Genomic DNA, 12,364 nt, shown 5'->3' on the forward strand with positions numbered 1-12,364 from the left:
CAGGCAGCAACGAAGACCCAACACAGCCAAACATAAATCAATAAGTAAATAAATTAAAAATAAATAAACAAAAGAACTAATAACGTTTTAAAAGACTTCCATTTTTAAAAACAAGTGCGAAGGCCACCCCCACCCCAGGGTTCCAGTGAGGGGGCCACCAGGAGCCGCCCCCCCCCCCCCCCACGGTGGGGCCAGAGGGCCAAGGACTGGTCTCGAGGTTTGCGGTCTAGTGGAACTTGCCCCATTCGGTTTGGGAATTACTTGGTTCTGCCACTCCTTTCTTCTTTCCTATTTCTCCCTATCGGAACGGGAATGTCTATCCTCGGTGTGTCCCACCTTTGTACCTTGGAAGCACAGAACACATATCATTCACAGATTCACAGCTGAAGAGGAATTTGCCTCAGGACTCCTCAGACCTGGGGTTTCTCCCACGTACAGTGTACGCGACACCGCGTGAGACTTTAAGTCTCTGGAAGGAGAGTTAAGACTTTGGGGCTATTGGGTCGGAGTGAGTGAATGTTGCACTATTGACTGCAAGCTGTCCTCCCCACCCCTCATATTCATGTGTTAAAACCTGATCCCCAGGTAATGGTATTTGGAGGTGGGTCCTCTGGGAGGTGATCAGGTCAGGAGGGTGGAGCCCCCCTGAGTGGGATTAGCGACCCCTGGAAACTCTCTCCAGCTCCTCCCGCCACGGGGCGGCGGGGAGGGGGACACAGTGAGAAGACGGCCATCTGTGAGCCAGGCAGCAGGCCCTGCCTGACGACAGCGAGCTTGGACCTGATCTCGGACTCCCAGCCCTCACCCCACTGCCTGCCTCCTGGGCGGAAGTCAGCTTTCCGGATTTGACATGCATATTCCTCTGGCTGAGTTTCCCTCTCACTCTGTGACTTTCCAAGCTGGGAAAAGTTCTCAGCACAGTCTGGGGGCCTTGCTGAGCCCCTCAAATTCCAAGCCCACACAGTTCCCACCCCCAGATGTGGCAGCAGGATTGGGTTGGTCGGGTCACTCCGGTACAGCGGGTTCAGTTACAACGGACGCTAGGGAGGAAGCAGCCCCAGCACAGCGGGAAGCGGCCACTTTCTTTCCACCAGACCTCCTGCTAACTTTCGGCGGCTCCCATCAAGTCCCGTCCCAGCCCCACGGGGGTCCAGAGCAGGACAGGGCGCCAGAGTTGTGTTCTGACAGCTTTATTGACTGGGTGCGAAATGAGCTTGAGTAGAGCCCGCGCTGCAGCCCACGGTCCAGAGGGTAGCCCCACTCCGTCCCCGGGGGGCAGCGGGGCCTGGCCCCTCCCCACCCTCCTGCTGCTCTGGACCTGGGGGCTTGGAAGGCGTGGGTGGCGTGCCCAGAGAGGGGTCGCTGGAGAAGGCTGGGGGCAGGGGAAGGGTGTCCAGGTGAAGACAGGCTGCGTGTACCTCCCTCCACGTCTGAGGGTCAGGCAGGCGTGCTAAGGACAGAGCCGCAGCCTCAGGACCCAGGGCTGGGGGCAGAGTTATGCACCCTCAGGTTTGGGCCTCTGACAGTGCAGCGATGTTGGAGTGTTTCATTAGGGTCCCCGTCCCACAGGGAGCCGAGCCTGGGGAGGCCAGACCACATCCTGACTCTGGGGCCCTTAGGCCTGGCTTGCTCTCCGCCCGAGTGGGGAGACACCTGCCCCCAGTCTCAAAGGCACCAGGCCAAGCGGGGCAGGTGGCCCCTGTGGTGTGCGCCTGCCTGTGTGTCCCCCAGGAGCTCCCAAGCTGGGACTCCCCAGGCTGGCTCTGAGGGACTCCAGGGAGCCCCTCTCCCTGACAAGAAGCACAGCTTTTCCCACCCCACCCGGCCCCGCTCCCCGCCCGCTGGGCTCCACTGATGACGGACATGCAGCTACGAGGCTGAGGACAGGGGTCTGCGGGGTGGGGCAGGGCCGGGGGAGACCCAGAACCCCAAGGCCTCCTGCTAGTGATGGGCGGCAGGTCCCAGGCGGAGGGAGCACCTTGGAGGGGTGCGGCCTCCGGCAGACGCCCGAAGCAAAGGGAGCCAGGCACCCCAGTTGAAGTCCTTAGTGACGCGTGCAGGGCTGAAGGGAGGACGAATCGTGGAGGTCGTGAGGCTGCCAGGAAGGGGTGGTGATGAGAAGCACAGGCGTGGGCACGCGACGGGCAGGCTCACTCAGAGTGGACCAGAGCCCCAGCTCCCTGCCCAAAGCCGAAGCCCTTGGGCCCGAAGTTTTTAGCATAGCATCCTGCAGAGAGAGCAGAGGGGTGAGAACGCCCCCGGCCACACCTCCGGGCCCTCCCACAACCGCAGCGCCTGGCCGGGCCCCTGGAGCAGCGAAGCCCATCAGCGCTGCCCCCTCCCCGTCAACTCCAACAGCGAGGAGGTCCCTGGCTCCACGGTGTGGCCATTCCCCTGTGTCTGAAATCCCGGGAGAAGCGTCATCTGCTGTCAGAGCTCTGGGCCGGGAGCCCGGAGCCCAGGCTCTGCCCCAGCCTGCCCCGATCTGCCCGTGACTCTGGCCAAGTCACTTCCTCCCCCAGGCTCCCCCTCAGCGCTAACGGAAGAGCGTCGCACTAGACGCTCTGGAACGGACTCCGAGGCCCGGAAGGGGCCGACATCTAGCAAGGCCTTCGGCCCTCTGCCCCTCAGACCCCCAGGAAGGGAAGACGTGGGGGAGGGACCACCCACCTTTGCAGTAAATCTCGCCATCCTTGTCGGCCAGGGTGGTGGACTCGAGGCCTTTGCCGCACTTAGCGCACCGGAAGCAGGACTTATGCCAGGACTGGGGAGGGAAGGAAGCAGTTAGTACTGATCCCAGCCGCTCCCCTAGACGTGATGAAAGCACTCGTGAAGGCCGACCAGCCCGCTGCTGGAGGGACCCTAACCCCACCTCCTGGAGAAAGTGCTGGGTGGGCAGGGGCAGCAGGCCAGGGGTGCGACCACCACCAAGGCAGCCGCTCCCCAGCTCCCACCGTCAGGGCCGGCCCAGCCTCATCCGGACCATCCTGCCCGGGACCACTGGAGCGGGCGAGGGCTCCGGACCCGCCCTGGCACCACCTCCAGGTGCACGGCCTCCTCACTCCTCACGGGGAGACCGCTGCCGCCCTCGCAGCCGGATGTGAGGACCAGACAGACGCAGCCTGGCCACAGGGCAGGCTTTCATGATCCGCCAGGCCTCTGGATCCTAGAACAGGTGCCTGGTTTGCCCAAAGGCCGTCACCGCGGAAGGAGGGGTGGCGCAGCTGGGCAGGGGCCTGGCACAGAGGAGGCGCCCGGCACCACTGGAAGGAGAAAGGGTCCACGAGCTACGCTGAACCCGCAGGGAAAGGCCAAGGAGCCTCGTTCCCTGGGGGCCACAGAAGCCCCTCGTGCTGCTACGAGGAGCCCGGAGGCAGCACAGCCAACAGCCTCCCCAGGGAAGGTGGCCTGGGTCTGCACCCCCGGGGGGAGTCTGCCAAACCCAGATCACCTGTCAGCTCCAGCAGCACAGCCAAGCAGGCTGACAGCTCTGCAGAACCAGGAAAGCCAGAGGCCAGCAGCAGCAGACGGGACAAAACAAGACCTTTTAAGGGCAAAGAGACTCCCTCCAACGGCTGCCCGTGCCTGGGGTGGAGATGAGAAAGGAAAACTGCCTGCCCTCGGGCTTCCTGACAGCCAGACCCACGCACGTTGCCTCCTGCCTCCAGACCCTGGCGCCCCCAGCCCCCCAGCAGGCACCAGTGCTGGGTCTAGACTTGTCCTCCGTGTGAGTTCCCCGTCCACTCCCCCCGGCCCCTCCTCAAGGTTGAAAAGCCTCGGAGGCCAAGACGCAGGTCCAGAGAAGCTGCAGACAGGCTCCAGGCCCCGTGGCCGCACAGCTGACCGTGTGAGCCTGGCAAAGCCTCGTGTGAAGGTCCAGAAACCCGCTCCGGGCACCCATCCTGAATATGTCCCTTCAGTGGTCCCCGACTGCTGGTCCCAGGCTGCAAATCCTGACCCCTGCCCACAGCCTCTCTGAGGGAGGGGACCCCACTGTGCTTTGGTGACCTGGGCGGCTACTATTGGAATACTGAGGGGGGAAGGGCAGGCGAGGCAGTTAGAAAAGATCGCCTCCCAGGAGGCCGTGACAGGCCTGAACCTTGGGAAGCTCCGCCCTGCGGGGACATGGGTGGGTTTCTGAGTCCACATCCTCTGAAACAGGATGTACGTGGATTTTCAAGTGGTTCTTAACATTTCTGGATCACAAATCTTTTTGAAAATCTGACGCACGCTATGGAACGTCTTGCCAGGGAGAGACAGGATCCCACAAACGTTTGCATATTCTTTTCAGGGCTTGTGTCCACGCACCCTGAGAGGTCTGCGGCCCCTGATTCTAGAGATACCATAGATTGGCAGCTCCCTAGGAAGTGCACGTAGGCGCTTAAAAATCATTTCCACCAGGGGTGAGGCTGTTACGCTCAAGCGGGGAGGGATTCAGCCCCCTGGAGACCAGAAGCCACAGGGGACAAGCAAGCATGGGGACAAAGGTTTCCCCTTGACGGTGGGCTTGGAAACGAAGGGAGGGAGTTGCAGCCCACGGCTCGGGCTGGCTGAGCAAAGCTAGGGTCGCACTCGCAGAGTTCCGGAAGCCATGCTTCAAGGAAGGGGCTTGGCCGGCCCGCGTCCCCACACCCACCCTGGCCCAGCAGCCGCCTTACCTTCCCAGCACCAATCACCTTCTCGGCGGCGTAGACAGCCTGGCTGCACCGCGGGCAGCGCTCAGAGCTGCCGATCTTCTGGGCAAACTTGGACGCATTGGGGTTGGTGGTGGGCCTGTGGCTGGGGCCCCTGTGTGGGGAAGGACGTGCGGTGACATGACATACAGGCAGCAGTACAGGCGGGGGTCTGGCACCGTGTGGGCACCACCCCGCCTCCACCTGGCCCAGCCTGTTACAAGGCCGCGGCTGCCAGGTCCTGTGGGGTCACCTCCCACTTTACAGATGGACGCACCAAGGGTGGGCACAGTGTTACTCTCACCGGCACGTCAGACTTTGCTCAGCCCCCCAGTTGAAACACTGGAGTCACAGAACACCTCGTTTGCTAGGAATTGCCCTCCTCTGTCCCCCACTCCTTCGGCCTGCCGATTATAAGAGTCTTTCCAGGAGAAATCTGTTGACCAATCACCCCCACTGGGGCAGTGACCTTGGCTGAAATGTGGGAACTCATCCATCACTTCCGTCCACCACCCCCCCCACCCCCAGGGCCAAGGAGCTGGCAGGCTGACCGCCAGCTCCTCCACTCACAGCATGTCAGTGGTCAGTGGGTGCTGGGGACCTAGTGACACCCCGTGATTCCGGGGAAGGGAACTGACGCCCCCGTGAGCAGGGGTGCAAGCTGGTCCGGCTCGGACACTCATTGCCTGTAGGGGCCCCCAGCAAGTCACCGAGACTGGCTGGGTCTTCTCATCTGTGGAAAGAAGAGACGGGACCCAGGAATTCTTAGGGCCCCTCCCAGCTCTGACGCCCATGAAAATATGGGCTGCGGCTCCGCCGTATAGGGAAGAGCCTGGCCTGTTTCATTCCCTGCTGGACCCCCGCTCCTCTGACTGGCCTGACACACAGTAGGTGCTTCTACACCTGGGAGGGGCGTACTCACTCCTCGTGCTTGATGCCGAGCGACTCCCCCTTGTCCATGCTCAGCGTGCCCGCGCCCTGCCCGTAGCCGTAGCCCTTGGGCCCGTACTTCTTGCCATAGCAGGATTTGCAGTAAATCTCCTCGCCGTGCACGGCCACAGTGGTGCTGTCCAGATTCTTCTTGCAGACCACTGCAGAGGAAAGAGGGTACGGGGAGTCAGTTCGCTGCAAGCACCCCGAGAGCCGAAGCTCTCTGGGACTCTGCACACGTAATATCCCGATCTTTCAGAAGCCTGGTGACAGGGGTCAGGATGGCCAGGGAGCTGGGAGGAGAGAGGAGTGGGTCTAAGGATGCTGGCCGAGCCGCCCCCACCAGGAACCGCATGGGCCTTCCTTGGTCCTCTGCAGCCTCAGAAGTCCCCGGGTTCAGTAGCCAAGAGCCTAGATTGACCCCAAGTCCCAGGAAGCCTGCTGGACCTTCACTCTGCCCTTGACAGAGCAATCATGTGTCCTGACAGAAGAGGAAGAAAAGAAAGGAAGGAAGAAAGGCAGGGCTTTCCTGCCTCCAGCGACGGGATCCAGAAGGGACACCCCTACAGGCTTGGGGGCAGGGGTGCCGGGGAAGTGATGCTTCCAGAGGGGAAGGGCCATATTTATTAAGCACCCTGCATGGCGGGCTTTGAAATGAGATACAGGTTGTTCTCAACACGACAGCAAGACCTGCAACTTCTAATCTCCGAATCACTTTGCCACGGGAGGGACTGAGGTCAGATGCTGGGAAGAATTTCCTGACTCCAAGGTTAAGAGACTGGAATGGGATAAACTGGAAAGCCTGCGGGCCGCCTGTATCTTCTTGTGGATCTCAGAGCAGGGCTGTGTCCAGCTACCCAGAGTAAAACAGTTCGGAGCCCAGGGTCATGTAGAGTCAGCTGCCTAGAGCCCAATCTCTCTCCCTGCCCCTTCCCAGCCCTCGCGTCCACTGGTAGATGCGGATGACAGCCTCCCCCCAAAAGGTGTCTGTGAGAATTAAATGAGCCCTCACCCGGGGAGTACTTAGCACAGTACCCTGTGCACAGGAGGTCATCATAAACGTCCGCTGCTCCTATAGTGTGATACAGAGTTAGTGCCGTGGGAACACAAGGCGGGGGGCCAGGCCTCCAAATATCATCGGCTTCCAACCCCCAAGTCCTTCTCTCGAGACCCGACTTCCCCTGCTTCCTTAGGTCTTGGCCTATGATTCTAATTGGGTCCCACGAAGGTCCTCAGATTTGGGATTCAGTGTGTCCACCTGGACCACATCCTCAAACACGTGCTTCTGAAGATGGATTCCCTGGAAGCCCTGGAGGAGCCGGCCTCTCCTCCCTGCAAAGAGGCGCTCCGCTCAGCTCTGGCCAGCTTGCCATCCCCTCGCCTTCAGATTTTTTTTTCCCCCCCTGCTGTGTGGTTTATGGGATCTTAGTTCCCTGACCAGGCACTGAACCTGAGCCCTTGGCAGTAAAAGCACCAAGTCCTAACCACTGGACCGCCAGGGAATTCCCAGCCATCCCCTTGCCTTTAAAGGCCGGCTCTCTGCCCCCAGGGCTCAGGTTTGAGATTTCAGACTAAATAAGGACCCTCTGGTCCTGCCCGATATCCCCACGTCCTTATGGCACTCGGGCGACCCAAATATGGATCTTCCCACCGCCTCCCTAGGGCTTGGCTCCTGGGAACAGCAGGGGGTGGGGCTCCAACATTCCTTCTTGGGTGGGAAGTTGGCCTGGAATTGCTTCCCGTAAGACCCAAGCGGACCTGGAAATTCCAAGACCAGAGGGGAGGCAGCAAGTGAGACAGAAGGGCGAGAGGAACGGAGGTCTCCTCAGAGCGACCTTGCCAGCAGGAGACCCAGAGGCTCAGCCCAGAGGAGACTCCAGGGTCTACGACTGAGCCCTCCAGACGGCCCCCTACCTGAGCCCCAGCCTCTATAGGGGGACACCCCGACCTCACTGCCGCTTCCGCTCTGCCTTGTTGTCCCAGAGGCCCTGGCCTCTGGCCTCCACCCCAGTCCAGTCTGGGCACCTGCAGACTCCTCCAGAAACTCCACTAAGGGGAATTTTGAAGGAAGGCCTAAATCAATTTCTACCAAACCACGTTAAGCAGAAAACAGACAGAAAAACTTAATTACGGGTTGGTTGTGTGCATTTGCTGGGAAAATGTACTCCAGACGCCACAGGGTAGAGGCAGCCCCAGGTGAGAGGCCAGGGCCCCCTCACCCCACCCCAAGACAGTAATTCTCTGTTTCTGGAAGGAAAACCAAGGTCCACAGAAAAGTTCCAGCTCATAGAACCAGCCGAAGCAGGGCCCGGCCGGAGCCCAGCCTGACCTTCAGGCCTGATTCTTCCCTGCCAGCCCAGAAGCCCTTTCGGGTGGGCCGGGCGAGGGACCCCAGCCTGCGGGTGAGGGATGCTGGTGCTGGGGTCGTGCAGGGCTCTGAGAGTGCCCCAGTGCTCCGGGTTCTGGGGAGCGGCCCAGTTCCAGCAGCTGCCACCTCTGGGAGAGGCCAGACCTGCTCTGCTTTCCCACAGGGCTGACGTGCCCCAGGTGGGAGCCGTTACAGCTCGCAGAAGCAGCAGCCTCGGGGCAGGTCCCTGCAGAGCCGAGCCCTCTTGCCTGTGGATGCGGACTGGCAGCCCCTCCTCAGACCACCAGGCTGTACCCTGTGCGCTGAGCCCAGGGAGGAGGCTGCTCTCCCCGACCGTCTAGGGCAGCGTCCTGCGTAGCCCAGGCCCCAGGAGAGGGATCGTGGATGCCGTCCTGAGTAGGAACCAGAGGCAAGCACCAGGACCTTCAGAGGATCTTCTCTCAGGGACTCACCCAGGCCTGGCCAGCAAGGGGCTAAGGTCCCTGATGCCACCCAGGCCCACACCCTGCTGGCCTTTCTCTGCCTCTGGAGTGAAGGTCCCCTGATTCTGAGGGTGATTCTGCCTTCTTGATTCCAGCTGGACACTTAGGCCCACGGCACTGAAAGAGAAGTGACCCTCGTCCCACTGGTAAACACACCTGCGCGCCCGGTGCTGCGCTAGGCCCCGAGAATCAGCAGGCTGTGATGCTCAGACTGGGGACATCCCCTAGCTCCAGTGCCCAGGAACTCGGCCGCAGCCGGAGACCCCAGAGACGCGGGAGGCTGACCTGTAGCTGCTATAGCCCTGCAGCAGCCCTCCCCGCCCCGCCCCCCAGCCTGACCTCCCACAACTGCTTCTGGTCCTCTGCACCCCACCCCTGCCCCAGGCCTGCCCATTCCTTCCTGTACCACCCCCCGCGCCCCGCATTCCTGGCTTCCCTGGACCACCCGGCCAGCGGCCACTCCTCCACAGGCAGGCCTGCAGGCCTCCCCGCCCGGCTGGTCCGTTTCAGTCCGTGATTAAAGCAACATTTGAGGGCAGAGAGGGGTCCTTGGGGCCAGCAGTCTGGACCCTCTCCCTGGCCAGGGCCAAAGCTTCTTATTCCCTCTGAATAAACTAAGCAGCTCGCAAAGCCCTGAGTGCAGAGAATCGCTTATTACACGACGACGCCGCTGTTGGCGGCCTCCGGGCTGGACGCCAAAGGCCCCACCCAAGCTTGTTGGCCACCGGCAGCCCTCAATCAGTCTCTGCGGCCGGAGGGTGTGGCTGCGTTGGGCGGGGCTTCTGGCTGCCCCGCCCACAGCAGGTGGGATCTGATGCTCATCCAGGGAGCAGGCGGCCCCTGGCCTGTCTGGACCCTGCTCTGGACCACGAGCTCCTGGAAGCAAGGCAGCCAAGTTCTCCCAACTCTGCTGGTGTGAAGCCGGGGGCACGGGCCCGATTCCCAGACCTCCCAGACAGGCTGAGATGTCAGCCGCTGTTGAGGGGTCCTTGAGCCACACCAGGGCTGTGTGTGTGTGTGTGTGTGTGTGTGTGTGTGTGTGTGTGTGTGTGTGTGTGTGTGTGTGTGTGTGTGTGTCGGGGAGCTGCTATCATTTACTGAACACTCACAACTGCTCTAACTGCTTTGTTTGTTTCCTGAGCCCCTTCCCTGTTAATTCTCACACACCCCCATCCCCCCCATGCCCCCCCCCCCGCCCCCATGAGGTAGGTGTTGTTATCCCCCCTGTAACGAGTAACCTGCCCATCACCACGCAGAGAACAAAAACAGAATTCACATCCAAACCCTGACCAACTGGTTCTGAAGCCTAGAGCTTAACCCCACAATTCCCTGCCTCCCCCTCTGCCTGGGCTCAAGGAAAACACAGGTCACCTCTTCTAACCCAGAACCTCGGCTCTGTCACAATGAACCCCGTCACTCAGGAAAATGGGGAGGCTCCCTCCATCCGCCACTTCCTGGGCCAGGAGCTCTGAAAGGCTGCCCGGCCCAGGCCATGGCCAGTGCAGCACCGCGGCCTCTGCATGCCCTGCAACCCCCGGACCACCCGACAGCTCCCGGATGGATGGCGGCCACTGCCCCGCTTCCTGTTCATCCAGGCTGTGATTGCAGCAGTGGGTCTGGGTCCGGTCGGGACGATGTCCAAATTCCTCCAGCTCACCTTCCTCTTACCCCAGACTGTCAGGTGGGGATGGGAGGTGCAGGGAAAGGCCTTGGGGCTGCAGGGGTGGGGGTGCAGGGTGAGAGCCCAGCTCCAGGCGGGGATAGGAAGTGCGGGGAAAGGCCTCGGGCTGCAGGGGCGGTGGGGGGGGGCGGGGCGGAGAGCCCAGCTCCTCCCTAGACGCAGCTTCCCCTGAGGCTGCTGCCTCTGCTGCCTTGACAAAATGTTTTTTTAATTGAAATATAGTTGATGTACGGTATTATGTAAGTTTCAAGCGTACACCATAGTGATTCACCACTTTTAAAGTTACTCGCTTATAGCTGTTATAAAATACTGGCTCTATTCCCTGTGCTGTATAATACATCCTTGTGGCTTATTTATTTTATACATCGTAGTTTGGACCTCATAATCCCCTTCCCCTCTCTTGCCCTCCCCCTCCCCACTAGTTTGTCCTCTGCATCTGTGATTTCTGTTGCCATTTAACAAGGGGTAATCTGGGTCCAAAGCCTGATGAAACTTTGGGCTAAAAGTGTCTTCCCTCTTAAATGCCAGGATTGTGGCAGGAGAGAAAGAAGAGAGAGTGAGCGAGAAGTTTCCCCCGCCGAGACTTCCCTGCCCGGCACTCAGCCCCTGCGCCTCGTCACCCCTCCAGCTCGGGCCAGCTCACGCCCTCCCCTTAGAAAACAGCTTCTGAGGAACAAAGAGGCCCTGAAGTGCTTCCCCGCCCAGCTGCGTGCCAGCCAAATGTCGAGCTGTTTACCTCCCGTGGGGCCAGTTCCCGGGGTGTTGACTGCCCCATCCGGTCCCCATGGCAACAGCAGGGCCTGGGAGGGGTGCGTACTCACTGCACAGGAAGCAGGATTTGTGGAAGCTGCTGCCTTCGCACTGAACCTCTTCAGCGAAGTACACGGTCTTCTGGCACACCCCACACTTCTTACCTCCTCCCCAGTTCGGCATTCTGAAAGTGGACGCAGAAACGGGAATTAATTCCCGGGGAGATGGAGACACAGGTGGCCCACAACAGAAAAGCCAGGGACAGAGGCCAAGGGGGGAGCTGGGGGGGCAGAGCCCTCCTTGAACGGTAACCTGGGGCCTTCCCAACCCAGAGCCCACAGGTAATCGCTGAGCAACCGGTGTGTTTTCAGCCCCGTGCCCGGCATTCTAAAGGATACACACAAGCACAAGATACAAGCCATAACGGCAGTTAACAACGAACCATCTGCTACGTGCGTCCGCAGGGATGAATCTCACAAAGATGAATTTGGAGCAAAAGAAGCAGATAAGCTGGAACTCATAAAACACAAATTATCTGTGTCAGGCCCAGAAGCAGGCAAAATTCTGTCGCCAGGGGAGGGACCCATGGGTGGCAGAGTTATAAAGAAAAGCAAGGCAATGAGTATCACAAACTACTGTCTTAGATTTGTTACCTCCAAGAGAGAACAAGGGGGCCACCAAGGGGGCTGCTAAGGCACCAGCCATGTGTGGTTATCACACAGAGGCTCCCTTTGTAATTATTCTTTGAACCTCACATATGCAGGTTTTATGTGCTCTTTTGTATATAAGATATAGCTCACAAAAAAAACCATTCTTTTTTAAACCAGGAGGTAGGCACACAGGGCCCAGTTACGAGTCCATTAGAATGGGGGAGGTGGGGGCCTTTTGCAAAATCAGATTTTCCAGCGCCAACTCTGACCCGATGAATCATGACCTCTGAGGATGAGGTACAAGAACGGGAATTTTTAACAAGCACCCAGGTGAGTCCGAAGGAGGCGGCCTGGGACAACATTGCGATGCTCTAGGTATTGGTTCTGAGCTGGGGTCCTGATGCCAGATGGGTTTGGTCCAGTCCCGACCCTGCCACTCACTGGCTGTGTGTACCTTGAACAAGGTAGCTGGTCTTTCTAAACCTTGATTTCCACATCTGTAAAACGGGGATAAAAGCAAAAGCTACTTCACAGATCATTTCTGGGGATGCAGTGAGACACGGCGTGTCAAAGGCGCGGCTCAGTGCCTGGCACGTGCTGAGTGTGCGGTGACGATTATTAGTGCAAGAATCCAAGGCACAGGGGAGGCGACCCTGCAGGTCAGAGCCTGAGCGGCACAGACACAGATGCCCGCAGAGCCCGAGATCAGGGAAGGCCCATCTCAACCACTCTCAACAAATGCCTGGCTGCCGGGGGACGGCGACCCTTCCAGTTCTTTGGACAGAAGCGCACGGGGCTGGGGTGGGGGGCTATGTGGGGGGCGCCGGCGA

General features: G+C 59.9%; 1 protein-coding gene across 3 annotated transcripts; it reads right to left on the reverse strand.

Annotated features, from left to right (window-relative positions):
- Positions 1-2,150: 2,150 nt before the first annotated feature.
- CSRP1 (cysteine and glycine rich protein 1) lies at positions 2,151-11,067 on the reverse strand. Of its 3 annotated transcripts, none has more exons than XM_065880517.1 (5): positions 10,956-11,067; positions 5,596-5,764; positions 4,677-4,788; positions 2,671-2,764; positions 2,151-2,227 (listed from the first exon to the last, which is right to left on the reverse strand). In XM_065880517.1, exons 1-5 carry the CDS (start codon positions 11,065-11,067, stop codon positions 2,151-2,153), a joined length of 564 nt encoding a protein of 187 aa, XP_065736589.1. The 3 variants fall into 3 exon arrangements, with proteins under 3 accessions (XP_065736589.1, XP_065736580.1, XP_065736572.1); XM_065880508.1 differs by having other exon boundaries at positions 2,689-2,764; positions 4,659-4,788; XM_065880500.1 differs by having other exon boundaries at positions 4,659-4,788.
- Between the last annotated feature and the right edge of the window lie 1,297 nt (positions 11,068-12,364).

Source organism: Phocoena phocoena, chromosome 1 (genome assembly GCF_963924675.1).
Source record: "Phocoena phocoena chromosome 1, mPhoPho1.1, whole genome shotgun sequence".
Lineage (NCBI taxonomy): Eukaryota > Metazoa > Chordata > Mammalia > Artiodactyla > Phocoenidae > Phocoena > Phocoena phocoena.